Source organism: Cavia porcellus, unplaced genomic scaffold (genome assembly GCF_034190915.1).
Source record: "Cavia porcellus strain 051 isolate PalLab524CR breed Dunkin Hartley unplaced genomic scaffold, mCavPor4.1 scaffold_23, whole genome shotgun sequence".
Lineage (NCBI taxonomy): Eukaryota > Metazoa > Chordata > Mammalia > Rodentia > Caviidae > Cavia > Cavia porcellus.
This window is the reverse complement of record NW_026947506.1, coordinates 9,347,271-9,373,422: the sequence shown is the minus strand read 5'-3', so window position 1 is coordinate 9,373,422 and position 26,152 is coordinate 9,347,271. Positions and strand designations below refer to the sequence as shown.

Here is a 26,152-nt window from a genome sequence, read left to right as displayed (position 1 = left end):
TGGTAACTACTATTATGTCGAGATTATCTTGTGGTGAAACACTATTTTGCTTAAATAGCTATGTTTTGACCTGCACTGTTTTGTTGTTATGCCCTCTGTTTTATCTCAATCTCCTTTTTATTATCTACTTTTTCATTTTTATCCTTTTAATTAAGGGAAAAATAAATAAAAAATAGCAGGATATATTATAGTAACCCACTTTGATTTCCTATTAACTTGATTTGAAACTCTGTATTGCTCTCACCATCTTGTTTTGACTGATTTTCCTCAATCTGTTATGCTAAATAGTACCAAGTTTGAAAATATAGGCAACAACTATGAAAACAATAAGATTCATTGTGACACCCATTCTGGTTGACTGTTATCTTCTTTTGAAGTCCTCTAATGTCTCCGATGTTTTGGTTTTATTGGTCTTATTCTTTACTGTTTTGTTCAATTTTATTATAACTGATGATATAGGCAATTTTTTTTAAGATAACGAGGCATTATGGTAACCATTGTTGATCACCTTGTATTTTGTTTTTACATTATGTATTATGTCCATCCTTTTGATTTGACTGACTCCGTCCTGGTATGTCACATTTGGTTTTACTTTCTTCAAAAAAAAAAGTAATAAGAACTGTGGGAGTTATAAAACCCAAAATGTGTAATTGTCATTGTACAAAAGAGAGGAAAAGAAAGTGCTCTAAAAGATATAACTGCATATATATTTAAGTGTATAAGATAGATAATCATATTACTGAGTTTTGTTGGATCATTGAACAGAACTGTTTGCAGTCTCACTGTTTGAAAGTCCCCTCTATATGCTTTAATTTTGTAACTTCAACAATTATTTCTAAGATGACAATATGTAATTAATTAGTGATTTCAACTGTTTATTTTTTCTCAAATTCTGTGTAACTTGTACTATTTTTCTGGGTTTTTTTTCTCCTTAAATAAAATTTTTAAAAAATACTTTAAAAAAAAAAAAGCTAGGATTGGAATTCCCATTTGTTCCAGCTACTCCACTTCTAGGCATATTCCCAGAAGAACTGAAAGCATCATACCACAGTGATATATGTGCACCTATGTTTATAGCAGCACAATTTGTAATTGCCAGATCTTGGAAACAACCCAAGTGCCCATCAACTGAGGAATGGATAAAAAAGTTGTGGTATTTCTATACAATGGAGTATTATTCAGCTATAAAGAAGGATCACATTGAGATATTTATAAATAAATGGGCGCAGCTTGAGACCATACTCATAAGTGAAATAAATCAAACTCACCTGTATGAATACCGAATAGTATACCTATTGTAAGAAATGATTCAAATATACAAAAGTATGTGGTAATCATGATTCCCTATTATGTGGCTTTGAAGCCTTATAAAGTTTTCACTCATTAATCGGAATGGCTTTATTCTGGGCTGTTTCATATTATTGCCTGTGATGAAATGAACAGCTATTCTGAAGAAAACAAGACATCATTATAGCTAGTGCTGATTTAATATCATCTTGTTTTGAAGTCTCACCAAACTATTGTTCTTCTGTCTCCATTGGTTTTATCATGTTGTATTTTTTTGTGTGTGTGTCTTTTTCCTTTTTATCGGTACCCGGGATTGAACTCATGACTGCCTGCTTGCAAGGCAGGCGCTTATGCCACTGAGCTAAATCCCCAACTCCTATCATGTTGTATCTTACTGGATTTTATTATATGTGATAGTATAAAGAAAAATTTTTATAGGCAAAGAGATTATATAGAAACCATTATTCGTTTTCCGTTAGCTAGTTCTAAATACCCTGTAATACTTTCATCCTCTTGAATGGTTTCACACTGTCTTGATATGTTTCAAGCTATAGTATACGAAGTTATATCTAAATATTTCAAGGAAAGAGACACTATGGTAACTACTATTAAGTCGGGTTATCTTGCAGTGAAGCACTAGGTTGCTGAAATTGTTATGCTTTGACCTGTATTGTCATGTTGTTATGTCCTCTTTTATCTCAATCCCCCCCCTTTTCTTAAAAAAATTTATTTTTTATTATCTTTTTAATTAAGGGAAAAATAAAAAAAATTAGCAGGATATATTATAGTAACTTTTTTGATTTCCTATTAACTTGACTTGAAGCCCTGTATTACTCCCACTATCATGTTTTGACTGATTTTACTCTGTTCCATTCTGTTTGATAGTATCAAGATTGAGGGTATAGGTAACTACTTTGAAGGCAATAAGATTCATTATGACACCCATTCTGGTTTGACTATCATCTTCTTTTGAAGTCCTGTAATGTTTCCAATGTTTAGCTTTTATTGGTCTTGTTCTGTACTGTTTTGTTCAATTTTATTATACCTAATGATATAGGCAATTCTTTTTAAGGTAGCAAGAGGCATTATGGTGACCATTGTTGATAACCTTGTATTCTGTTTTTACATTATGTGCTGTGTCTATCCTTTGTTTTGACTAACTGCTTTGTTTTGTCATATTTGGTTTTATTCTCTTCCAAAAAAAAAAAAAAAAGTAGTAAGAACTAAGGAGTAATAAAACCCAAAATGTGTAAAAGTTGTTGTAAAAAACAGGGGAAAAAAAAAAGTGCTCCAAAGGATACAACTGCAAGTGTGTTTAGGTGTGTAAGATAGATGACCATATTACTAAGTTTTGTTGGATCATTGAACACAACTGTTTGCAGTCTCACTGCTTGAATGCCCACTTTGCATGCTTTAATCCTGTAACTTGAACAACTATTTCTAAGATGATAATATGTAATCTATTAACTAGTGATTTCTTACTGTTTTTTTTTTTTTTTTTTTGAAATTCTGTATTACTTGTACCCTTATACTGTTTTGGTTTTTTTTCCTTTAAATAAAAAAAAAGGCTATATAAACGCATGCTTCCCTCATTGCTTCCCTTCAATGATTCAGAAAGGAACCGTATAAAATATGTATGCAGTTGTGTTGCTGAATCAATAATGCATAAAAATATACTTGACAGTAAGGAGAAAAATGAGCCAGTACACAGCTCTGTCAGGCTAAGAAGTCATACCACATGGAACATTAAATCCACAAAAATAAAGGCAAGGAATGAGAAATGATTAAAATAAGCTATAAATATACACATGTTTTCCTTTTTCACTCTTTCAAAGACAAAGTCATATAGTCAAATAAATACTGCAAAATATATTGTTAGGTTTGCAACACACAGAGGCAATGTGTGTAATATTCTAAGAAAGGAGAGGAAGACACAGATGTTCAGATCTTTGGGATTAAATCCGTATGAATCTGAGATAGATTGAATAAGAGAAAAAATGTATGTTGTAAATGTTTAAGCAACCATTAATAACCAAAATTTTAAGAAACCTAAAAAACCATTAAAAGCATTAAAATGTTGCAACACAAAATATTCACTTAATGCAAAGAAGACAACAAAGGAGATACACAGGAACAAAAACAGAATAAGGCACAAAAAAATAGAAGTTAAACTATGCACAGTAGTGCAGGCCTGTAATCCCAGACTCTGGGAGGCTGAGCAGGAGGCTGAGCAGTTTAGCAGGATCTTGGCTAAAAATAAAAGTTAAAACCATGTACCAATCTAAAATCAAAATACATCAAAGATCTCAATGTCAAAACAAAACAATTTGACGGAAGATAATGTAGGTAAAACATTTGAAGGTACAGGCAAAAGCAAGTCCTTTCTGCACAGAATTCCAATTGCCCAAAAAAATAACATCATGAATTAACACAAGATTATATCAATTCGAAAAGCTTCCGCAAAGCAAAGAAAGCAAACAACAGACTGAAAAGACAACCTACAAAATGGGAAAAAATTTGCCTCTCACTCCTCAGACAGAGGACTAACATTCAGAATATATAAAGAACTTGTTAAAATTAGACTCCCCCAAATAAAAGGTCCAGTAAGAAATGGGCCACTGAGATGAATAAAAAATTTCCCAAAGCAAGTACAAATGGCCAATAAATACACACAAAAAATGTTCAACATCTTTAACATTGGAGAAACACAAATGAAAACAACACGATTCCACCTTACTCCAAAAAAAACAAAAAAAAAAAATGACTATTACCAGGAAATCAGATAACAGCAAATGCTGGCGAGGGGTTGGAAAAAGGAATCCTTCTGCAGTGCTGGTAGGAACAGTATGAAAATCATACAACCAGTAAGAAAATCAGTGGGAAGTTTCCTCAGAAATATCACTCAATCCAGCTATTCCCCTTCTAAGCATCTTCCTGAAAAAGAGTCAAAGACATCATTATTACAGAAAGACATGCATACCCATGTTTATAGCAACACACTCCACAATAGCTAAATCTTGGAAATAGCTTATACGTTCAGAAGCAGAAGAATGGATAAAGAAAATGTGGTATTTATGCAGAGCCATGTACTACTCTGACATCAAGAACCAAGCTGAGTCATTTGTAGGTACATCTGAAATGCATCTTGAGACCAGAATGTGCAGTAAAATAAATCAGATAGATAAGCTTAAATATCACAGTTTCACTTACATGAGAAACACAAAATATAAATAGAGAACAACGTAAAAGATAACAGGAAACAAAGAGAGCTTTCTCAAAGAGGAAAGAGATCAACAGACAGATGACAGGGGAAAGGAGGGGAGAATTACAATGTGTTACGTACATGTGCCAATTCTCCAAGAGAAATGTGATCAGTATGGAACACAAACAGGTACTAAAAATTAAAAAAGAGTTAAAGGACAGACAAACCACATCATCAGCATTAAATATGAAGACATTAACAATGCAATCAAAAGAAGAGTTGTTAGACTGTACATAAAGAGAACGTACTGCTAAGTATGAGACATGCTTTAGAATCAAAATTAAAAGATTCAAGTAAAATACAAAAGATGTGCAGCATAGAAACAGAAACTATGAAAAACTGTAATAAATAAATTATTGTCACGCCAACAGAAAGCCTAGAAAGGGTTAGCAGAGTCTGAGGGGATCTTTTACCATTAAGCCAATCCATGTCAGCACTGTAACAGGTGTGCACCTGTGACAAGAGCACCGGGCACACAGCAGATGGGCAGGGGCGGACACAACCCTTGGACACCACAAACTCATGCCAGCAACACACAGACCAGGCAGAGGGACCTGCAGGGGACCTGGATGGCACCGTGACACTTCCCAGCCTAAGCGAATCCCACCACTGTAGCAGACAGACCACCATGGCGGGCCTGCTAGGAGCACAAGGCAGGGCACAGCCCACCCTGACCTCAAAGACATCTACGGGGAACCCACGCAGACCATGGCAGGGTGCACAACCCTCCTCACATGCAGGTGACAGCCAGGGGAAGCTGGAAAACCACCCCAATAAGCTGAAAAGCACTGATTCCTGGGTAGAACAGAGTTAAGTGTTACTATTACATTAACAGAAATTATCATGTTGTACAATTTGCACAAATTGGTAAGTTCCACACCAATAGTTGCATCCACCAGAACTTTCCAGCAAAACCAGAAAACTCTGAGATGAATAAAAATGATGCAAAATGTTTACAGTGAGAAACGCCATGTTAGTAAGAAAAAGCACAGAGAAGGCGGTCAGTGTGCAAGCCGGGGAGAGATGGCTCCATCAGAGCCTGCATTTTCCCGCAATGGACATCAGACATCGTGCCTCCTAAACTGTGAGAAAGTGATTTTCTGCTATTTAAGCCACCAGCCCACAGCCTCTGTTATGGCAGCCTGAACAACTAACTCAGCACCTTCAAAGGAAACCACAGGTGGTGGCCGTGGGGCAGACTCAATGCCTGGTTCCTAGCAGGGGCAACACACGAAGGACATCTGTACAAGCCAGCTTTTAAAGTTTGATTGAGACAGAATAAAGAGCACAAAAACCACCCTAACCATGTTCAGGCGCACAGGTCAGTACTGCTAAGTGCATTCGTACTGTTGCGCAACTATCTCCAAACCTTTTTCTCAGGTATTCTATCGCAGGGACAAAAACCTAACACAGAATTCCTAACATGTCCTTGGTACTCATGGCACACTACATCACACTTTATCAAGCTAGCTATATCAAGACATGTTTCTCTGGAAATTTTATCGCACTTGCTTTTATAAATCTGGTATATCTTTAATATATATAGTGCTCATTATGGTGTCTGTGATCATTCTCTCTGCAGTCTGGACTTTCTTTTCTGCATGCCAGAAGCATGCAGGGTTCCCTGTTGGTTTCATTTTTCTTAAACTCTCATCAGATTTTTCCTTTTTGAAAACCGTCAGTAATAAATGAACTGCTGCCATATTAGGTCTTTTCTCGTCCACAGATACTCTGCATTGGACAGCCTCAGAGTCCCTGCACTCGGCTATGGGCCACAGGACTGTCTCACAGGTCCAGAGAAAATACCAGGCCAGGGAGCTGTGGGCACAGGCTTCAGACGGCACTGCTCAAGCAGCTCTGAGGCTGCTGGCACACTGAGGCTGACTTTACAGGCTGTGCCCACCAGTTTTCTGTGGCAAAGTGGGGCACACGGTTCCCATCTTATAGGTCAGTAAGGAAAGCCACTTCCTGGGAGGTTCAGGTACTTGGGGGCCCTCAAGAAACAAGGAATTTGTTTAGGTACTGCAGGTCATCAACCTGGTGACAAATCTTGTTCTTCCTTGTCTTAGCAAACGTAAGAAACTTAAGCAAACTTAAGAAAGTCCACTCCCTCTGCCAAATCTCACATCATTTTTTGATTAAGAATAAATTTTGCATAGTATTACTTTTCATCAAAAGAGCCCACAGGAAAAAAATTTCAATGGAAAATTGCGTGCAAGTCTTTGTAAATCTTTGTGCCTGACAGATAGATAAATGATGTCCCATCCAAAGTTAATGTTAATTGACTTTATGCCCACATTCAAAAGCCAGTTACACCTCCATCTGGAATTCATCCCAACACTTACTCCACAGGAACTAGTGCTGTTTTCACTCTCCTTTGAACTCAAGAAAACACTTGCCTGGTTCCCTCATATCACATGAGTAAAATTAATTCTTTAATATGTGTTCATTACAATCACGATTTTTCGTGTTCCTAAAAAACTTAATTTTTCTCTAGGTGTCATCTCTTTTTCGTTGTTTTGGTTTTTTGTGGCAAAAAATCATAACAAATTTTAAAATGTACAATATGGTGCTATTTAGCACGCAAAATTATGCAACCACCATCACGATCTAGTTCTATAAGAGTTTCACCACCCTAACATGAAACCCCAAGCCCTTACATTAGCAGTCTCTCTACATCCTTCTCAACCCAGCACTGGCAGTCGCCACTATCTATGGCTATGTCTGTCCTGGATATTTTATATAAATGGAGCCGTGCGATACGTGGTCTCTTGTGACTCCTTCTTTTGTTTGGCCTAATACATTCAAGATTCACAAAGGCTGTAGCAGTCATGGAAGCTTGGCCCCCTGCAGGGCTGGCACCCTGCTGTACACACATGCCATGTCTGTCCATCCATCCAGGGACAGACATGTGGGTGTCGTCTACCATTTGGCTACTGTTTTTGCTTGAACATCTACCACAGTTCAGGCTCTGAACACAGGAATGGGATTTCTGGGTCATGAGGTAGGCGGTTCTGTTCAACTGTTGAGAAACCACCCAGTCCTTTCCCACAGCAGCTGTACTAGTTTACACCATCATGGGCAACATAGGAAGGTCCCAATTTTCCCAAATCCTCACCAACACTTGTTGTAACTACAGCCACCTCAGTGGGAAGGAAGTGCTATGTCTTAGTGATTTTCACTTGCGCTTCCCTGAAGAATACTGACACTGAGCCTGTCGTGCGCTGGTGATGAAAACTGACTTTTGACACATGATGCTAAGGAACCAGCCGCCACAGCCCTGAAAGATTGCAATCTCACTTGTGAAACACAGTGGCCCAGACTGCAGAAACAGGAATGTCTTGCATCCCTGGCTCAGTAGCTACCAGAGCCTGCGGAGTAACAGTGGGACCAGGACTCAAATACAGCCCAGCCATGACTCAAACTTGTATTTTCTCCTGACACAACAATCACTGGGCCCTACCTGCAGTCACTGAGTGGGAGGACAGGCTGACTTTACCCTCAATACTGACCCTCGGAGAGCAGGGAGAAGATGGAGCTGCAGGCAAGACTGCCTGCTCCCAAATCTTGAAACAACTCCAACAGGAAGGTAGGAAGCTAGAATCAGTCAGCTCACAGATGCTTTACGTGGCACAGAGGTTTGGTTTACATGAGTTACACCTTGATTATATGGAAAAAGAAGAAACTAAGAAAGTATTTAAAATCTTACATTAAAAAAAGTCACTGTCGCAGCATAGTATTTCACTGTGCATAAACAACATGCTTTCTTTATCCACACATCTGTTAACAGACATATACCATTTCCAAGATCTAGTTATTGGAAGCTGTGAGTATTGGTATGATTCCTCTGGTACGATGTCTTTAACTCTTCTGGGGAGATACCTTGGGCAATGCTGGGATCAAGTGGAATTTCTATTTTTAGTTTTTTGAGGAATCTCCATTTTCCATAGTGGTTGTGCAAATGACTATAGCTTGAGAATATAATGCTAAGCAAAGCACGCTGGAAACAAAGCTTAAATATCACATGGTTCTCTTTTACGAGAAACTCAAAAAAAAAATACACACACACACACACACACACATACGTACACATGAGCAGAGAACAAAAGAGAAGACAGATGAGGAAATAGGGGCCATTCAAATAACTCCTCAAGTTACCTATGCAGTTGTTTCCAAACTATTTTAATATATATGCTAGTTTGTTTCATTTTACTACTAGCTTCTCTTCATTCATTGAGAATAAAGTTCTATGCTAGTATCCCTTTCTTCTGTGAAAAAGAATCCTTTCTGTCTACATCTTATACGCTGTGTAACTCCTTTTAAGTTTATGATACACAGTGTAGTAACTATTATTCTCATTATTTTGTAATAAAATTTGTTCATAAGGGCTAGAGATACAGCTCAGCAGCACAGTGCCTGGCAAGTATGACGTCCTGAGCTCGATCCAGGTACCAAAAAAAAAAAAACTGTCCATAATAAAACCATCGCTGTGGTTGTTGCAGTGGGCAGAACCTCACCTGCTGAAGCCCTCACCCTTATGAGACTGTATTAGCTGCAGGAGGCCTCAGGTTAAATCCTCCTGATGCTGGGGACCCCATTCCAACAGGCCTGGCGCTCTTCTGGGAGGAGCCCACACCAGTGAGAAAAGACTGCAAGGCAGAAACAGCTGAACTGCACCTTCACTCTAGACAGCCCAGTCTCCAGAAATCTGGGAAAGTAAGTTTATCTTGCTACAGCCACGTGGTCTGTGGGATTTTGTTATGGTAGCTCTAGGGTACAGAAAGAGTCAGCGAAGAGGACTCAGAAAACCATAACATGATCTGTATCTCAGAAATTAAAGCAAAAGACACGTTGCTGTTAGGAAAAACAAATGGCTTAAAAAAAAATTTACAAGAAATTCAAAGCCAGTCAGGTGTGGGGCACATGGCTGCAATCCCAGCAGTCGGGAGACTAAGGCAGGAGGACCTCCAATTCAAGGACACCCCTAGGCTGCATGATGAGACGCTGTCTCAACCACAAAAGTTCAAACTTCAAGTAAGTTTCAGGAAACATTCCATCATCACAGTTTTAATGATGAACATAATCTAAAAGAAACAAGTCAAAAGGAAGCGCTGGCAAAAAGCTGTATTTCCCCAAATCGACTAAGGTCATTCATTTAAACTAAGGAGAAATACATCAATTTCCTGTCTTGGGTAAAGGAGCTGACCGGGATTTATAGTAACATGGTTGCTGCCCCAGATTCGCATTTCAAGGCTCTAATGAAGCAATAATAAACTCACAGCAGCTAGGAAACATCCAGGACAGCCTAGCACAAGACTCTGGGACTTGCTCGGGCCCTGCTCCCTGGCACCGGCCCACCATCATCTCCTGCATGGGGTGGGCTGCATGGGACAGGAGCTACAGGGATGGTTCCTGGGGTTCCCAGGGTGCGGTCGCAGGGTGTGCTACCTGCTGGGGGCCACTGGCACCACACAGCTCACAGTTCCTGAAACCGTAGTAAATGGGTTTCTGATTCCCTTCTGATGTGGACCCATGCTCTTCCAAATCAGCATAGTCTGATCTTCCCAGCAATGTAAGGATACAATCTTTTTCAATTTTCACTTTTATTTTTTGAATATTAAAATAAGGGTTTGCTGAAAGACAAAGGTCATTGCCTTCATTGATTTTTTTTTTTTAATTAAAAGCAGATTTCTGGCATTTGGAACAAGCCTACAGGCTGTTCGGGTCCTGAGCACAGCCTGGGCTCAGCACAGAGATGGTCATGTGCTACCCCAGCCCTGGACGTGACGGTGCACATAAACACCACGCCCCTGTAGTGTTCAAGAGTAAAAACAATGGAGAAGAGAGCGGTAACCCTCCTCAGAGCTTGGGGCTCGGTGTGTATGGTCCAGGGACGTTTCTAAGATTTCAGAACCAAACATGGTATCTGCTCAAGAACTAGCGTGCCTGCTCTGGCTGGGAGGCCTTGAGGCTGCACTCCTCATCTTTACTACTTCTGTGTCCGCACAGCCCAAGACATCTCACAGTCTCAGTAAAGTCAACAGAGACAGCACACATACAGAATCAGAGAGACAAAACGAATGGCAACACTGTGCCAGCCTTGCCCAACACAATGACATGCCTGGCACATGCACACACACACACACATACACACATGCTAAACAGGACTAACACAGAGAACAAAGACCCTTTGTTCTGTCATCTATGTGCTTCTCCATTTATGAGAAGCTGAAAGGTCTCCCCAGAATGAATGCTCTGGTGAAGAAGCGGAGGCTTCTCAAACAATACTTCCTCCAGAAAGCACTGCAGCTGTCCACATGCGGACTGTGAACTATGCTGTGTTTCTTGGGGTTTTCCAAGTCACTGCCTCAGTGATCCAAATTAAACTGGCAACATGACAGCAATGAGAAAGATTCCTTTACACTAAAAGCAAGATGATATCATTAAAAAAAATGCTACAATTCACACATGTGCCTATCGGCTTAATGCTTTCCACAATTTCAAGGTGCAGTTTTGTTACAAACAATAACTACCTTGGACAAGGTAAGCTGCTAAGCACCCCTCTCCTGAGTACCTCATCAGGGAGGCCTCTCAGGTGACTCTGAGGTCCATGCATGCACAGTTCTAGGGTCCCATGCCACCCCAAGATCAGCGGGGGAACCCAGGCAATGCACAGAGCCCTTCTCCTACCTGCAGCTTCATCTTGCAGCAGGACTATACCGGAGTCCCCACAGTAGCTCTGCCCCAGCATGGTACCCCACCAGGCTCACTGCAGCTGCTGCCCAGAGTCGCCACTGAGAACTTGTGAGGGCTTGTCAGGCCCTCCGCGCAACTGGAACCCCTGTGATCAAACTGGACTGACTACTTCCTCCAGCTGATTTCCAAGGAAGAGGGAGTGAATGCATAATTCATGACAAGTCCGTTCCAGCAATCTTGATGTCTGCCTGGCAGATTCGCAGCCACCCTTGTTGGTTTCCTGGTCAATCACAGTACGTGATCCCAGATCTGTTTGCTCTTCTTGTATGCTGACCTATTACCCAGACTTGAGAAAAAAAATTTTTTAATGTAGAAAAGATAAATGATTAACCACAAATGCCTGAAAGAAACAAAAAAAGATACTTTCCCCCCAATAAGCTTGCCCCACCCAGAGGCTCTGGCTGCAGGAAATGGCCCAGTGTGACCCTGTGGCCATCGGGCAGTGTTTCCAGCAAGCAGGACCAGCTCCTGGGACTGTGCAAACCACCATGTGGGCTGGGGGGAGGGGAGCTGCTTCTCAATGCCCGGAAGCACCGCTGTAAGAGGACTCTCCTGCCCTCGGCCATAAATAAGCCTGTATTCTCACTGGTGTTCTAGGAAGCACATGAACATGAATCCCTCCAATCTGCTAAACTTACATTTCCAACCAAGTGTCTGCGAAACAGCTGGTTCTCTGCTACTAAGGCAGACTCCTAAGAGTAACCTGGACTCCTCTACCACCTCCACCTGAGCGAGGCGGCCACCTGCACTGCTCTTTGCCCTTCCCACACCCTGCACTGGACCTAACTGGTTTGCTTCACTTTCTGCTTTTAGAAACAGGTCCAGCTTCTGTGCCATCAGCTAGCGGTAGGGCCATGACCACTGTGTTCCTTGCTGCTTCTAATGGATTTCTCTGCAAATTATCTTCCCTGTGTTTCCTTGGCCCTGTGTCTCTCCTTTTGCCTCGTTCTGTTGTTTCATCATTGCACCACTTCTGAGTTTATGTTTTATAAAGTTCGAGTTCATTTTAAGCTGTGCCATACACCCAGGAATTGTCCCTTTTCAGAGCAGGGGAAGGGTCTCGGTAAGTGGCCCAGGTTAGCCTTGAACTTAAGATCCTCCTGCTTCAGCCTGCCAAGTAGCTGGGATTGCCGTTGTGCCCTGGCTCCAGTAACCTCTTCCAGGGTAGACTATGCATCCTCCTGTGCATCCACACACACGTAGTACCTTTCTGTCTTGCCCTGCCATGCATGCAGAGGCCCCGCTGTGTCTCACAGGGGTGTTCTGTGCCACCTTTCCCCCTGCCTGGTCCAGCAGAGCCCAGCCCCTCTAGCCACATCAGCAGCTCCAGCCAGGGCAGCATTCTTTCTGCAGATTTGAAAGAGAACCAGCTCAGCTGGAGCAAGGACTGTGTGCAGCCCCTGTTGTGTGGCTCCGAGGGCTCCGAGGACACTCGGTATGTGCTGTCTTCTACACAGAGCCCTCCACCCAGGCACAGGAGGCCTCAGCCATGCAGTCCCTCGCTGACCTCTTTTGCCCCTCTCTGTCCCAGGCAGGTCACAGGGAGTAGAATCCCCTTTCCAGCAGGTCAGCAAAACGCCATTCCTGAGGCCAGCCATAAGCCTAGATGGCACTTAGATCTCCTCTGCCTTCCGTGGCCAGAAGGAAGCTCTCTGGCCGGTCTGTCTCACAGATCTGCAGACCCTGGGCCTGCAGGGGTCTGCCCCACACTGAGTGCCTTGAAGAGAAGCAAGAAGGGTCTACAATAAGCTTCGCACTGGGACCCACCCTGGGCCACTCACTTCTACACAGCCGCTCATTCTTCATAGAGCCTGTGTCTTTGGCGCTTCTGGTCACTATGAAAAGATAAATCTCTGATGCCTTCCTCTTGTTCATTCATCCCGTGATAGGGCGGGGTCCTGCCATTCCCTTTGGGCTCCAGGGGCCCCCATTTCTCAATACCACGTGCAGAGTCGCCTGACTCAGTCTCTTCCTCCTCCTTGCAGTCACCCCTCTTCCTCCACACGTGGCCATTCTTGCTCCCATCCCCACAGAAGGAGAGACCAGGAGCCTTGTCCCCTGGCTTGCAAAGGGTCTCTTCATCCACCTCTGGTTCCCCAGGGATTGGCTGCCCTGATGCTCCCTTCTGTCCTGCATCCTGATCCTTCTGGGTCCCAAACGAAGACAGGAGGATGACTGTGTCCACAGCTCTCAGCCTGGCCCAGACACCCAGCCCCACGCTGTCCAATGGAAGCCCCTCATCCCAGGAGAGCAGCTCTCAGGGTGCACATGCGTCAGGGGTGATTCCGGGAGTTCCTTGCACTGCATGGGCAGGATCCTCCAGCCCGCTGCATTCTTAGAAACACACACTGCCCTCACTTACCAGCAGGGGCTTTCTTTGCTGCATTTGCTGCTGGTCTGCTTCCACCACTTTTCACCTATTTGTCCTGCCTACTGTGAAGGCTAAAGGGTGGGTATTTTGGACTTTTCTGTCTACCTGCTGTATTTAAACGTAAATCACACTACTTAAAGAAAAACCATCCCCCCAACACAAAACTCCCATCAAACGTAACTCTAGCCACAAAGACTTACAGCACAATGGATGCTACATAAACACTACACTGGAACATCATGACATGACCGTGGGGACACCGCTGGGGGCTGACATGGACCTCTGTCTTTTTTCTGCTCCTCAGAAACGTGACGCTGCTCAGAGCTGCTGCTGCCCTTCCTTCTCCAGTGGGCCTCAGGCTCAGCGGATGCCTGGAGATGTCTCCTCCCCTCAGAGACAGCAGTGGGCAGCCTCTCTTCCTCCCTCCGTCTGCCTGCCAAGCCACATGCAGTCCTGAACACGCGGACAATCAGGCATCAGCATCGGCACCAGCATCTGAACAGGCGGACAGCTGTGCAGTCATCGGGAGAACTCGCCTGACACAGACAAGAGAACCTGGAGCACAGCCTTCCTTTCCCCTGCTCACAGATGACATTTCACCGAGCTCAGACATCTCCAGCTTTACGGGCTGAGTTCACTCTGTCGGCAGCAGAAAGCACCTGGCGGTACTTAGCTAGTAATCCCTCCCATTAACAGGCGTACATTTTAAATTAACCCGGAACTTCATGCTGGTGACTGAAGAATCCAGCATGGCCGAGGGTGCTCAGAAAGTCATCGATCCTGGGAGCTGATGGAGTCTGAGTCCTGTTCAGATCATCTGATCCATCTCTCGTGTCACAGCCCTGGGTGTTCCTCCTGGGCATCCCCAGTAACGCAGGGCTCCCTTCACCTCCAACAGAGCCAATTACACATGCATACACGCAGGCACACATATGCTCTCATGAAGTCCTCCAGTACCAGCACAATCAAGCCTGGCCTGCGGTACCTACAGCACACTGGACTGGCAAGAACAATGAAAAGGAGGTCAGAGTGACTGGCATAGCGGCAGTGGCAGCAGCAAGGAATGAGGCTTAGCAGATTTCACCAGAGCGCCAGGAGACAGGTGGCGGCACCCTGGGCAACCGCAGCTCTTCCTCAGGTTTATGATTTTTGCCTGCAGACTCTATGCACACATAACCCCCCGCCTCACTCTGGGACCTCCGTCACTGTCCTGAGGGTAACACTGTGACAGAACACAGAAGCGCCTCATCTGGAAGAAGGCTTTCAACTACTCTAAGACAAGACCTGGGCCCACGGTGTCCATGGTGAGTCCCTCCACCTTCCTGAAGCGCCTCTGCTCTCCACAAACTCCCAGTGCACTGCAGCTCAGGACAGCGGCCTTTAACACGAATCAGGTGCACTCCGGAGGCCGAGGCTGACAGATGGAGAGTCTGAGGCTCTGTCTCAAACATCCAAAAACAAAACAAAAAGGTTTAGCTGAGTGACACAGGAAAGAGTTTGCAACATTCTTTCCAGGGTGGACATCAGATAAGCACAGGGACTGCTGGGCAACACAAGTTCCAAGTGATCACCTGACAACTTAATCATCCAATTTTAGGGTGATCACAGTATCAGTTTGTTTCCTGTATATTTCTGTAGTTTTGTGAGTTATCACTTTGTTCCACTGTCTTTCAGATATTATCACCTATTCTTTAGCTTGTGTCTCTTTATTAAGTATTCCTACACTCAAGAGTTTAAAATTCCCATTGACAGATCATTCTAGAAGTCTCTGAGCCCATCTGGGGATTGGGAAAAGTGTTTTGCCAGAGAAGCTTTATCCCAGCAGGTCACAGACAGGTGACACACCACAGGCCAGGTGGCACTCGAAGACTGTGACGTGCTTTGGGTGTCTGAGGCGGAGAGCCCCTTACAACTGCACCACGATCCCCCATCCATGTAGGGCCCAGAAAATGGGAGCAAGCAGGGGGTCCCCACCCCACCCTGCTCTGCAGCAGTAGCCGCCAACATGCTGCAAGCCAAGTTCTTCAGAAGCAACCGTGACAAAGGCACCAATGCAGGACAGGTGGCTGCTGGGAGGAGCACTATTTCATCCTCAAAGGCGACAACAAAATGGCCTGAAACTCGGCCAGCTCCAATAGGAGCTGAGGAGAGGTGCGGTGAGGGGGGAGCATTGCAGGGGGACAGCCAGGACACACGGTGTGCCTGCGTTGTGCCCACCAGTGCCTGATGCCTCACCCGGTGCCTTGGTGCAGTTCAATGGGTGACGATCAATATCTATTCAGGAAGTTAATGAAAGCATAAGATCAAGGCTCAGGTAAGAAAAGCAAAGGGGAGAACATTTCTCTGAGCCCAGGGTGCACTTGTTTAGCGGCCTGGTAAGGGGGTGGTGAGGAGGAGTGAGACGGGTGAGGCTGTAGGGAGGGCCAGGCAGCCTGAAAAGACACAACCAGTAGGAGTGTGAACTGCCTGCAGAAGCAAGTGAAGAGCAAGGGTCGGGTTAAAGGCCGACCAGAGAACCCAGCCACCTGTTCGCTCTGTACCTCCCCTACCTCCCCTACGAGGAACGGGCATCCCCAAAGCCCTGAGTGGAACAGAGCCCCGCAGGAGGTGAACACAAGCAACCGCTACATTAAATTAAATAAAATGAGTCCTTGGTAGAGCTTCACCTGCCAAGGTGGTAAAAAGCAGCTGCCTGTGCGGAGTTAACTGCACAGTCTCTACCTCCCGACGCGGGCCTGCGGAGCTCCTCCGCTGTGAACCGAGCAGCTGCCAAAGCCTGGAGGGCCAGGTAACACTCACAGGAGCATCGCTTTGTGGGGGTGCAAGGGAAACCGGAACTTCACTGCTATTCCAAAAAATGCACCCTGCCCACCCTCAAACATGGAGAAATCCTGGTTCAAACAGAGTAAAATCATCTTTAATACACCGCCACACTCAAGAAAAAGCAAGGAAAATGCCAGTAACCCAAAACAAGAAGAATCTTAAAATCAGAAAGTTACACAAGGAGCTACAGCCAAATGATAAGAGGTTTTAATTTACATGTTCACAATTACAGGACAAAAAAATCATACGGTAAGGACAAGAATTCATGGGAAAAACACTTAGGATGCAGGAACAGCACCCTACTAATGTCATTTACTGCAATCTCTGCACGAAAATACAAACTAGAATGGTTTTCTAATTATCAATAGTCACAGACAGAGTCCAAAAACTACCTGCCCCTAATTGCTTAATTCACACAGGACAGCTGCAAAAGAGCAGTGACAACCACCAAACCACACTATTGAGTCCTACAGTGGCCCTGGACAAATGTGCTCTTCAGTTGCCTTCACTCCACTTGGCAGTAGCACTCACAGCCCACGCTCCACTTCCTGCACGGCAGACCAGAGCCTCAACTTTCCCTCACCAGCCAGCACTGAGCGGACCGGCCGCGCCTATACTCCCACCTCCACACCCTGCAGAAGCCCAGGCAGACCCTGCCAGCGCTCCACGGAGAACACAGCCGGAACCAGCGGAGTGAGCTCTGACTCTGAACACCTAAACCGGCAGGACCTCAGTGATGTGTGCACGCTCTACAGATGCTTCCATTTATTTAAGCTTTACTTTCTTTTTTATTGGAAATAATCATATATTGTGCATCTATAGGGCACAGTGCATTATTTTTACATGTCTACATTGTGAATTGCCAAATTAGGATAACAGCAAATGCACCACCTCAGGGACTCATTAGTCCTCTGTGGTAAGAACATTTATGACACAGTTTGATGTGGTCACCAGCTGGTGGCGTCACATACTCAGAAGTGGAAGTGCCGGATCACCTGGATCCATCACACCTTTAGGTTGTTGTTTGTTTTGCTTTGCTTTGCTTTATTTTGTTTTGTTTTTGAGACAGGGTCTCACTATGCAGCTCAGGCTGGCCTTGAACTCACTATGTAGCCCAGGCAAGTGTTGAACTCACAAGGTCCTCCTGCCTTGGCCTCCCCAGTGCTGGGTTTGTAGGTGTGTGCCACCATACCCAGCTCAGTTTTAGTTTTTAAGAAATCTCCAGACTTCTGAAATGCCTACAACTCATTTACAGCATCACCATCAGGGCACAGGGTTCTCTTTCTCCACCCCCAAACTTGCCCTCTGTCTTTCCAGTAACAGCCAGCCTAACATATGACGTGACATCTCACTTTTAATCTGTATTATCGGACACCTGCTGGACACCTGTGTCTTTTTTTTTTTTGAAAAATGTCTATTCAAGTCCTTTGCCCATTTCTAATAGGACTGACTTCTTACTGAACACCTTGTATGTTTTGGGTATCGGCCTCTATTCTGAGATACAATTTCCAAACATGTTTTCCCAGCCTCTTGGTTGTCTTCACTACACTGTTTCCTTGGCTATGCAGAAGCTTTTCAGCGTGATACAATCTGGTTTGTGTGTATTTGCTTTTACTGCCTGTGCTTTTAAAGTTATATTAAGAAGTTATCCTGCCAGGGCCAACGTCATACTCTTTCCTCGGTTCCTCCTAGTAATTTTACAGTTCCAGGCCCTACACTAATATTTTCCCTGCATTTTGAATTGCTCTTGCACAAGGGTATTGTACCTCAAAGCTGTGTATAAATTCTTCAGTATGGTATAATTTTATCTGCTGCACTTATGTTTTCAAAAAACCTTTCAAATGAAAGAAAACACCACTTCAAATGGGTCAGCTTGAACCCAATGTGTGGTAACAGCATTCTTGTTTATCCCTAGAAAAACCAAGGTACTTCCCTCTCCACTCTCCGAGGTGAGAGCCTGTGACACAGAAGCCACTGCTCAGTGCAGGAGCAATCACCTTTGAGTAAGTGGCAGAGCTGCCATCTACCTTCCCACAGTCTTGAGCAAACACAGGCGGCTCCAGGGCATTTCGCTGATGACGTGATTACCAGACAGGGAAAACATCCTTGGAAACAGACTGGAAAGGCTCTAGGGACCAAGGAAAGCTACAAAGGTAACAAATAAACACCTGGTTTCCAGGTGTGGTACAAATATGGTTTGTCCCCAGCAAAACTCAAGTCGAGGCACGGTGCGCACAGCAAGGCACCTCGAGACAGCAGGGATAGGGCATCCTAAGAGGACTAGTGTGGTTCCCTTGAGAGTGGCCCAGTTACCAGAGCACCGGTCCTTATAGCACTGGCCCGCTTGACCTCCCTGCCCCCACCCACCCATCCATCATACTCTTCCACCGTGCATAGAGCAGCACAAAATCTTCACCAAAAATCTTCTGGGCTTCAGAACCAAGAGCTTACTAAATAGGACTTTCCTAATCAATTACTCCATCTACGGTGTCCTGTCATGGCAACAGAAAATGCTCTAAGACAATACTAACATCTTGAGGCTCAGGCGGGTACTAGGCGGAAGGATGACTCAGAAGGCCACGCAGATGACCTACCATGCAGCAATTTGGAAATATTACCAAAGATGCACACTCATCTCTTCCTGTAAACATACTTGTAGGAGAAGCCAAGAATGATCTAGAAGAACAGCCAAAATGCTGACACTCAACAAACACATGAAACAAGAGATTTTTATCCCATAGAATAAGACTAGTTACTAGGGGCAAAAAGTAACTATGTTAATAAAAGATACAAGCAGTTTGTTTCTTATGCCACATCCCAAATCTCTGGTAGCCACAGTAACAGAACAAACTCCCTTCGGGGGTGAGGGTAAACACTGAGAGAAACACAGCACCCCAGTATTCCCACCCCCACAGCAGGCTGATGACACCCTAAACGGAGAGGCCAGGTGGCGGTGAGATGCTGGGATTCAGCCAACAGTCTCCTTACATTAGATTTCTATTATTTAAAAGAGAATAATTTATCTAACAGAAAAAGCAACAATGTTTTTAGTAAGAGGTAAAGACCTTGGCTCACAATGCTGTTATCACTGCACATGGCAAAGCCTCTTCCTGTGGGGATCAGATCCAGAGGAGAATACACTGGCAGGCAACAAGCACACATCCCCAGAGCAAATCCAACACGCCCAGATGACCACCACTCAGACTGCCTGGTAAATGATGCCAGAAGCAAGCTGCTGAGGCCAGCAGTGGCTGGAAATGCTTATAAACATGAAAGAAAGTGCCCATTTCACTTGCAGTATAAGCTAACCGCCTTTCAGGGGACCTCAACAGTCCTTTCAGAGTATCAAGCTGAAGGTGTGGAGGGCACAAAGTTTAAAAAGTGTCTTCTCCAGACAATCTTTCAACTTGAGTTCCAGTTGGGTTCCACTAACCCAACAATTCATGCCAAGGCGACAACACACAGAGGAGACAGGTGGCAGGTGCGCTTGGCTGGTGCGGATCACGGTATAAAGGGGATGCATTTCCAGGGCTGGCAGCCTGGCGACTCTTCGGTCACGGTGAAACAGTGAAGAGCTCTTCACCGGAAGTGGCAATAGCAACTTTCTGATCCGTCAGCTCCTGATCTCAGCAGAGAGGCCCTGGGCACTGGAGTTGCTACTCTGGAACCCAGGGAAGGCCCACTGTTCTGCCCTCACCTGCTTCCCTGCACCAAGCCCTCCCCGTAAATGAACTGGAAAGGATACTGTTGCTCACAGCAGACCCTAGGGCCCTGGCCTGTTAACAGAGGAGGACAGCATGGGCATCATTCTAAGGTGGCACGTAACAGACTCTGAAACAACACGTGTGCTTCCAAACACTGACTTGAAGTACAAAGGTAAAACTGTCTTTCAGACTTTTAAAAATACACACCAACAATCCTGTACTTAGTATGCAGAAAATGTTTTCAGTTAGGCCTATAGCAAGATACTGATTGGCTCAAGGAGCCCCAGTAAGTACCAGACACATTAGCCTGGTTGGAAAAATAACCAGGCATAGGAAATCAACACCAGCAAGTTCTAGCTTTCTCGGCAAGTACCAAATTCAACAAGTTTTAAAATAGTTGAGTACTGAGATATGACTGTAATTTTAAACTGTAAGAAAAAAAATATATATAACAGATTCCCAAACAAACAGTCTGAAAAGCAATGTTTATTATTTATAAAACCCTAAAAATATGCACCAGTTCCTAAGTGATGGCCCCAGCCATCCTTTAACAGACAACAGAACCCGCCTCTCATTCTCGGCCCTTCTGTCCACACAAGTCATGAACTCTCTGCAAAGAGCCGACACAGGTTGGGGCAGAGGGCGGCACGGAGAAGCAGGCACCAATGTGCCCTGAGGGGACGAAACCCCTCCGCAGTGAGTGAGTATGCATGGACAGATGGGCAGCAGGATGAAGGGAGGGACCCCTGTGGAGCTGTGTGGCCTCCTAGCTCTCCTCCTCTGAGCTCCAGGACGAAGACTGTATCCAAGCACAGTGTGTACTGGGGAACTGCAAAGGCAAAACAGGGCCCCACAGACACCAAGTCCCTTCCAGATGCATGTCAGACCCTGGACACTTACAACCAGATGCTCAGCTCTGTGCAACTGCTGTGATGCTTTTGGAGGTCCTTCCAGTGTGCCCTGGTGCCACAACTCCCGGAAATGTCAGAAATGCCACGTGTTCAAAAGTACTAACCCAACTAAGGCAGGGCAAGACAGTTTCTCTGCTTGACACACATCTAAATCCCAGTGTTGTTCACTCAGATCTTTAAACCTCTGCCAGAGAACAATTCAGTAGGCACTGACTGAATATCCACAGACCATGATGTTTGCAGAAGGGTATCCTGGCCTAAAACACTGGACTTCTTCCTTTCTCTGTTCCATGTACAGACTGCTACAAACTAAATGTCTGCACTCTCCCCACAAACTCCTCAGTCAGAGCCCTGACCCCTAGTGACAGGTCTGTGCACTTAGATGAATAGATACGAGGCAGCCCGCATCTTCTTTCCCCAAACCATGGAAGGAAGACACATGAACTGCAATCTCAGGCATCCAGGCCATTCCAGCCATCTGGTGTCCACGTTCAACACGACACTAAGAGGGAACTCAACGTGGTGCAGGCAAGCACCTAAAACACTACTCAGGCTACGAAGGGTTCCAGGAAAAGACTACTAATTTAAATAAAACACCTCCAGTGTACCAGCACAGCAGCAGTCAAGCAGGTGGGGGCGGGGGGAGGGGTCCAGGAAGCAGCACCCTCCCCATGAGTCAGCTGGTGTGCAGGCAGCAAAACAAGATCCCTCACCCTCCTCATAAGCAACCAGCTGAATCGGAGGAACACAGGCTGAGAAGACAGCAACTGCAGTAAAGAAAGAACTTAATGCTTGTATTGTTTGATCGACTTTGCAGACCTAAAGCTGGTAGTCTGAGCATCTATTTAGAGGATAACAATATGCAATATAGTAACTATTGTGGATTTCCTACTCTGGTTTTTAAAGTCCAGTATCATTCTCATTGCTTTGTTTTATTCCCTTTAAAATAAAAATAATAAAAAATAAACCTTTCACTGACAGAACATGGAAAAGACACTTTAAGGTATTCTCCCCTGCCCAGCAAGCTGTAGAAAACTAAAAATAACTGAAATCAGTATTACAGCCACCAGGCATCCATCCCACCGCTTCCCTCAGCTGACATCTCAACCAGAGCTGGCTACAGCTCCCCCCAAAACTCATGAGGACAGGAAGAGTCCAGGAAAAGATAGAGTAAGAACACACAAACCTCCGGTTATGTACATGGAGCTTTTCTTTCTCTGTAATTCGTGTAGTTCAAAAGTTATACGGTATAATTTGATTTTTAAAAATTCTTGATGGAATAATCAAAAGAATGGTATCCCATCAACCATAATGATTGCAGGTCAAATAAGACTAATTCTTAACTATATCAGGATTCTTTACAGTCTTGGGCAAAGAGTAATTTTAACTGTAAAACAGGAAAGCCAGCCATGATGATGCAGCACCATAATCTGGGTACTTGGAAGGCTGAAGCAGGAGGATTGCTGCAAGTTCAAGGCCAGCCTGAACTACACAATGAAACCTCATCTCAAAAAATCCAAAAGAAATAAAATAAACTAGGAATGCTATGGAACCGACAGGCACACATTTGTACAGACCCCATAAAGGCTGGGGAGAAAGCAGGAAGCCACTGTCAGCCCTCCTGCTCCAGCCACGGGCACTCCCACATCCAACAGACAAATCAACTCATGGACCTCTTATCTCTGTCACCAGTCCTAGATGAAGTCACCATCCCTTCTGCCCCCAGCTAAGGATCTGCAGGGACTGGCAGGGTACCAAATACTGCCTCTGCCTGCTGATAAAGAACGCTGTACTGGGACAGTCTCGCACAAGTTCACACGCTGCCTCTGAGCACCCACACAGGATGATAGCAGAGAGGAGCCAGGGAGAAGGACACAGGGTCTAAAACGGCTGCACCCCACAGCAGGCAACGTGTGGAGGGTGCCGTGGAGGCCGCGTCTCCAGTGATGTCTCAGCATGTGTGTACCGGAAAAGTTCACAAACCCAGACTACATTACTAAATAACCCCCATTTGCTTTCCAAAGTGCAGGCTGCATGAAGGTGCTAAGAACAAAACTCACCCTCCATTCTATGCACAAATACATCTAAACTCTTCACAGAAACTCTCTGCTAACCCGAGCAGTGCCCATTGTGCCCCTACCCACTCCAACCTTCTCGTCTGGGCGATTCTGAGTCTCTTCAGACTCACCATGCTCCAACCTCTGGGCACTGGGCACAAAGCATCCCGAAGCAGGACACTGCTTGTCCCTCTCTGACCGGGTCCAGGTCACTGCTCAGCTCTCCACACAAATGTCACCCTCTCCGGGAGTCTTTCTGGGCCCCCCAGGCTGGGATGAGGCCATCATGAGTGATTCCACTTCCACCACTCTGCTGCTGCTGCACCTTCAGCTATTGCCAGCAGCTGGGAAGACCACGCTGGTGCCACCTGCTGCGGCGGTACTCAGCAGACACACACTGCGACGCCCTCGTACCAAGCAGAGCCCAGGGGCTTTACACTGAGCTGCGCCTCCAGCCTTATCTTCTTTTGTAAATTTTGACACAGGTCTTTGTTAAGTCACCAAGTTGCCCAAGCTGGGCTTGAACTTGTGATCCTTCTGCCTCAGCCTCCCAGAGTGCTGAGACTACAAGTCTGTACCACCATGCCCAACTCTTTTACTTCACATAAATGTATACTCTGCCTCACGTCCTAAGAACATCAACAACTTTGTCTTAAGTGATTTACCACATATCATCAGAAGACTTTATCAATGAAGATGACTTGGGCCTTTAAGTTAGTCATTTACAAGTAAAATGAGTTTACTCCTAATTTAAAAATCTGAAAACCAACCAAAAGACAATCTCCCTGAACACGCTCTGTGTGTGTTTTTGAGCTCAGAGAACACCCTGATCTTTGCAGCTTAGGCTCTAGTCCAGATCATATTTAAGGAAACTTTAATAAAAGCAGTGCGATATGAAAAGCGTGTCTCCTACTACCTGTTCTTCCCACTCCTTTTCTTTGGTCTTGCTCCTGTGGACTCTAGCAGAAGCGGCATCCTGGGCTGGAATGGCAGAGACCTGATGCAGTGGCATGTTCATCCCAGCCTGAGATCGGGTCCCCCTCTCTACGGAAGACAGTCTCCGCCGCTAGAGTCATCTTGGGCCATGGACCTCGAGCTGTAAGGAGAGAAACATAGCCCAGCTGAAACACTTGTCAGGTTTCCAGAATAAGATCAACATTCTGTATTTGCATTCACACTCATACCTTAAATAAATCACAGTGACACATGCTTCCTCTTTACAAGAAACAGGAGAGGACGTTTTAGGGAACCTACTCTTTCCATCTTGTAATAACTGGGAGCACCTGAAAGGCTGGTGGATCAGGGATGCGTAACCAAGAGATCAACTTTTTGGTGCCTACTCAAGCTTAAAATGCACAAAGCCTCCACTCCTTATGCTATTTTTGAAGTTAATTTTTTTTTCATAATAGAACACTCATCCTAATGTAAGTCATGGTCTTTTCTTAAAACTCCTCCCTTAAATCGACAGCACAGTAGTGAAATAAACCAGACCCACAAATGTAAATGTAGTCTCCCTAGCATAAGAAACCAAACAAGTAAATAGCCAGAATCTACAACAGATATTGTGAAAGGAAAAGAAACAGCTCCAAAGCAAAGAACAACTGGGATATGTGAAAAAATAAAAGAAAGATATATATTTATTTATATACAACAGATAGCTAAAACAATTATACTACTGATTTCTTAGTTCATTAAAAAATGGTTTGTGCTTATATTGTTTGATCAATTATGCATATCTATATCTTGTAACCTGAGCAACTACTTTAAAGATAACAATACACATTAACCACTATCGATTTCCTACTACCTTGTATTTGAAATTCTGTATCTTTGTTTTTATTGGATTTTTTTCTCTTTAAAAAACAATAACAAATCTACAGATGAGTCAGATCTGACACTAAGACGCCTAAAATAAATACACAGTATCAATGACCCCTGCCTAACCATGCTGGCAAACTTTTCCTGCGAAGCACAAGATAAATATTTCAGGTGTGTGGGCCACCTTGTACCTGCCACCTCCTCTGCCGGACAGCCCAAGGGCAGCCCTGCATGTGAATGAACCATTCCATCTGGCTCATTCTCGAGGTCAGGTGCAGGCCCCGGAAGAGACGGGGATCAGGTCTCAACAGGAGAGAATGTTTTTCTTACAGGAATGAGGTCTTACGAGCTACCTTAAGAGCAGGCTGTGACCAGGCACTGCCTTCCTCCTGCCATGTGAAGCACTACCTCTTCCTTTCTCCCCGATTTCTGGTGTTTCCCCCATGGGATGCCATCCGCCTTATGATGGCTCAGTGAGACACCCTCTCCAAAGGCCAACCTGATCCCATGCTTAGACCTCTGAAAGTGTGAGCTTATCAAACCTCTTTCCTTTGTGAAGTACCCAGCCTCTGTATTTCATTAGAGCAACAAAAAATGGACTAAGACCTTCTGCTCAAGTAAAGTGCTATTACACACACACACACACACACACACACACACGCACGCACGCACGCACGCATAGGTACGCAAACACACATACACAGGTGGCAGCTATATTTCCTCCCCTGGCTGTCATCTGCTGAGCACAGCTCTGAGGAGCACCCCAGGAAAGATGGGGCACTGGGTCCTGAGAGCCATGACCTGGCTGCTGCAGGTGAAGCAGCATCTGCCCAGCGATGGCTCCAGGCTTCCTCCCTTTGCCCCAGTTTTTTCTTCCTCCCCAAGTGCCCGGTAACTGAATTAGCATCCCACCATCACTGCCTTCTAAGGTCCCCAGAGAACTGTCAGGCTATGCAACACCAACTCCGCGCTCTAAATCCTAACAAAACACAGATGCCTTAAACCTGAAGGAGAACCCTCTTGTCTGAGGGTTTCATGTGCGAACCCCATCCAGGAGACAAGGTATTTGGAGGGAAGTCAACAGCAGGACCCACAGCCCTAAGGCCACATGCGACCTCTCAGGCGACAGTGAGGCTGGACACTTCACTGACCAGGCAGCAGAC

At 44.8% G+C, this 26,152-nt stretch overlaps 1 protein-coding gene across 12 annotated transcripts in view; it reads right to left on the bottom strand.

The window, feature by feature from the left end:
* The window catches only part of Marchf8 (membrane associated ring-CH-type finger 8), an 89,626-nt gene that overhangs the window by 29,632 nt on the left and 33,842 nt on the right, over positions 1–26,152 (bottom strand). For 10 of the 12 annotated variants that reach the window (XM_013148588.3, XM_063233785.1, XM_013148583.3 and 7 more), the window contains one exon: positions 24,088–24,267. In XM_013148588.3, coding sequence (XP_013004042.1) covers positions 24,088–24,189 — 102 coding nt within the window. In that variant the 5' untranslated portion in view covers positions 24,190–24,267. Of the gene's footprint in view, positions 1–11,239; positions 11,618–24,087; positions 24,268–26,152 lie in introns of those variants that run through there. The other 2 variants (XM_005002045.4, XM_063233786.1) reach the window with 2 other exon arrangements.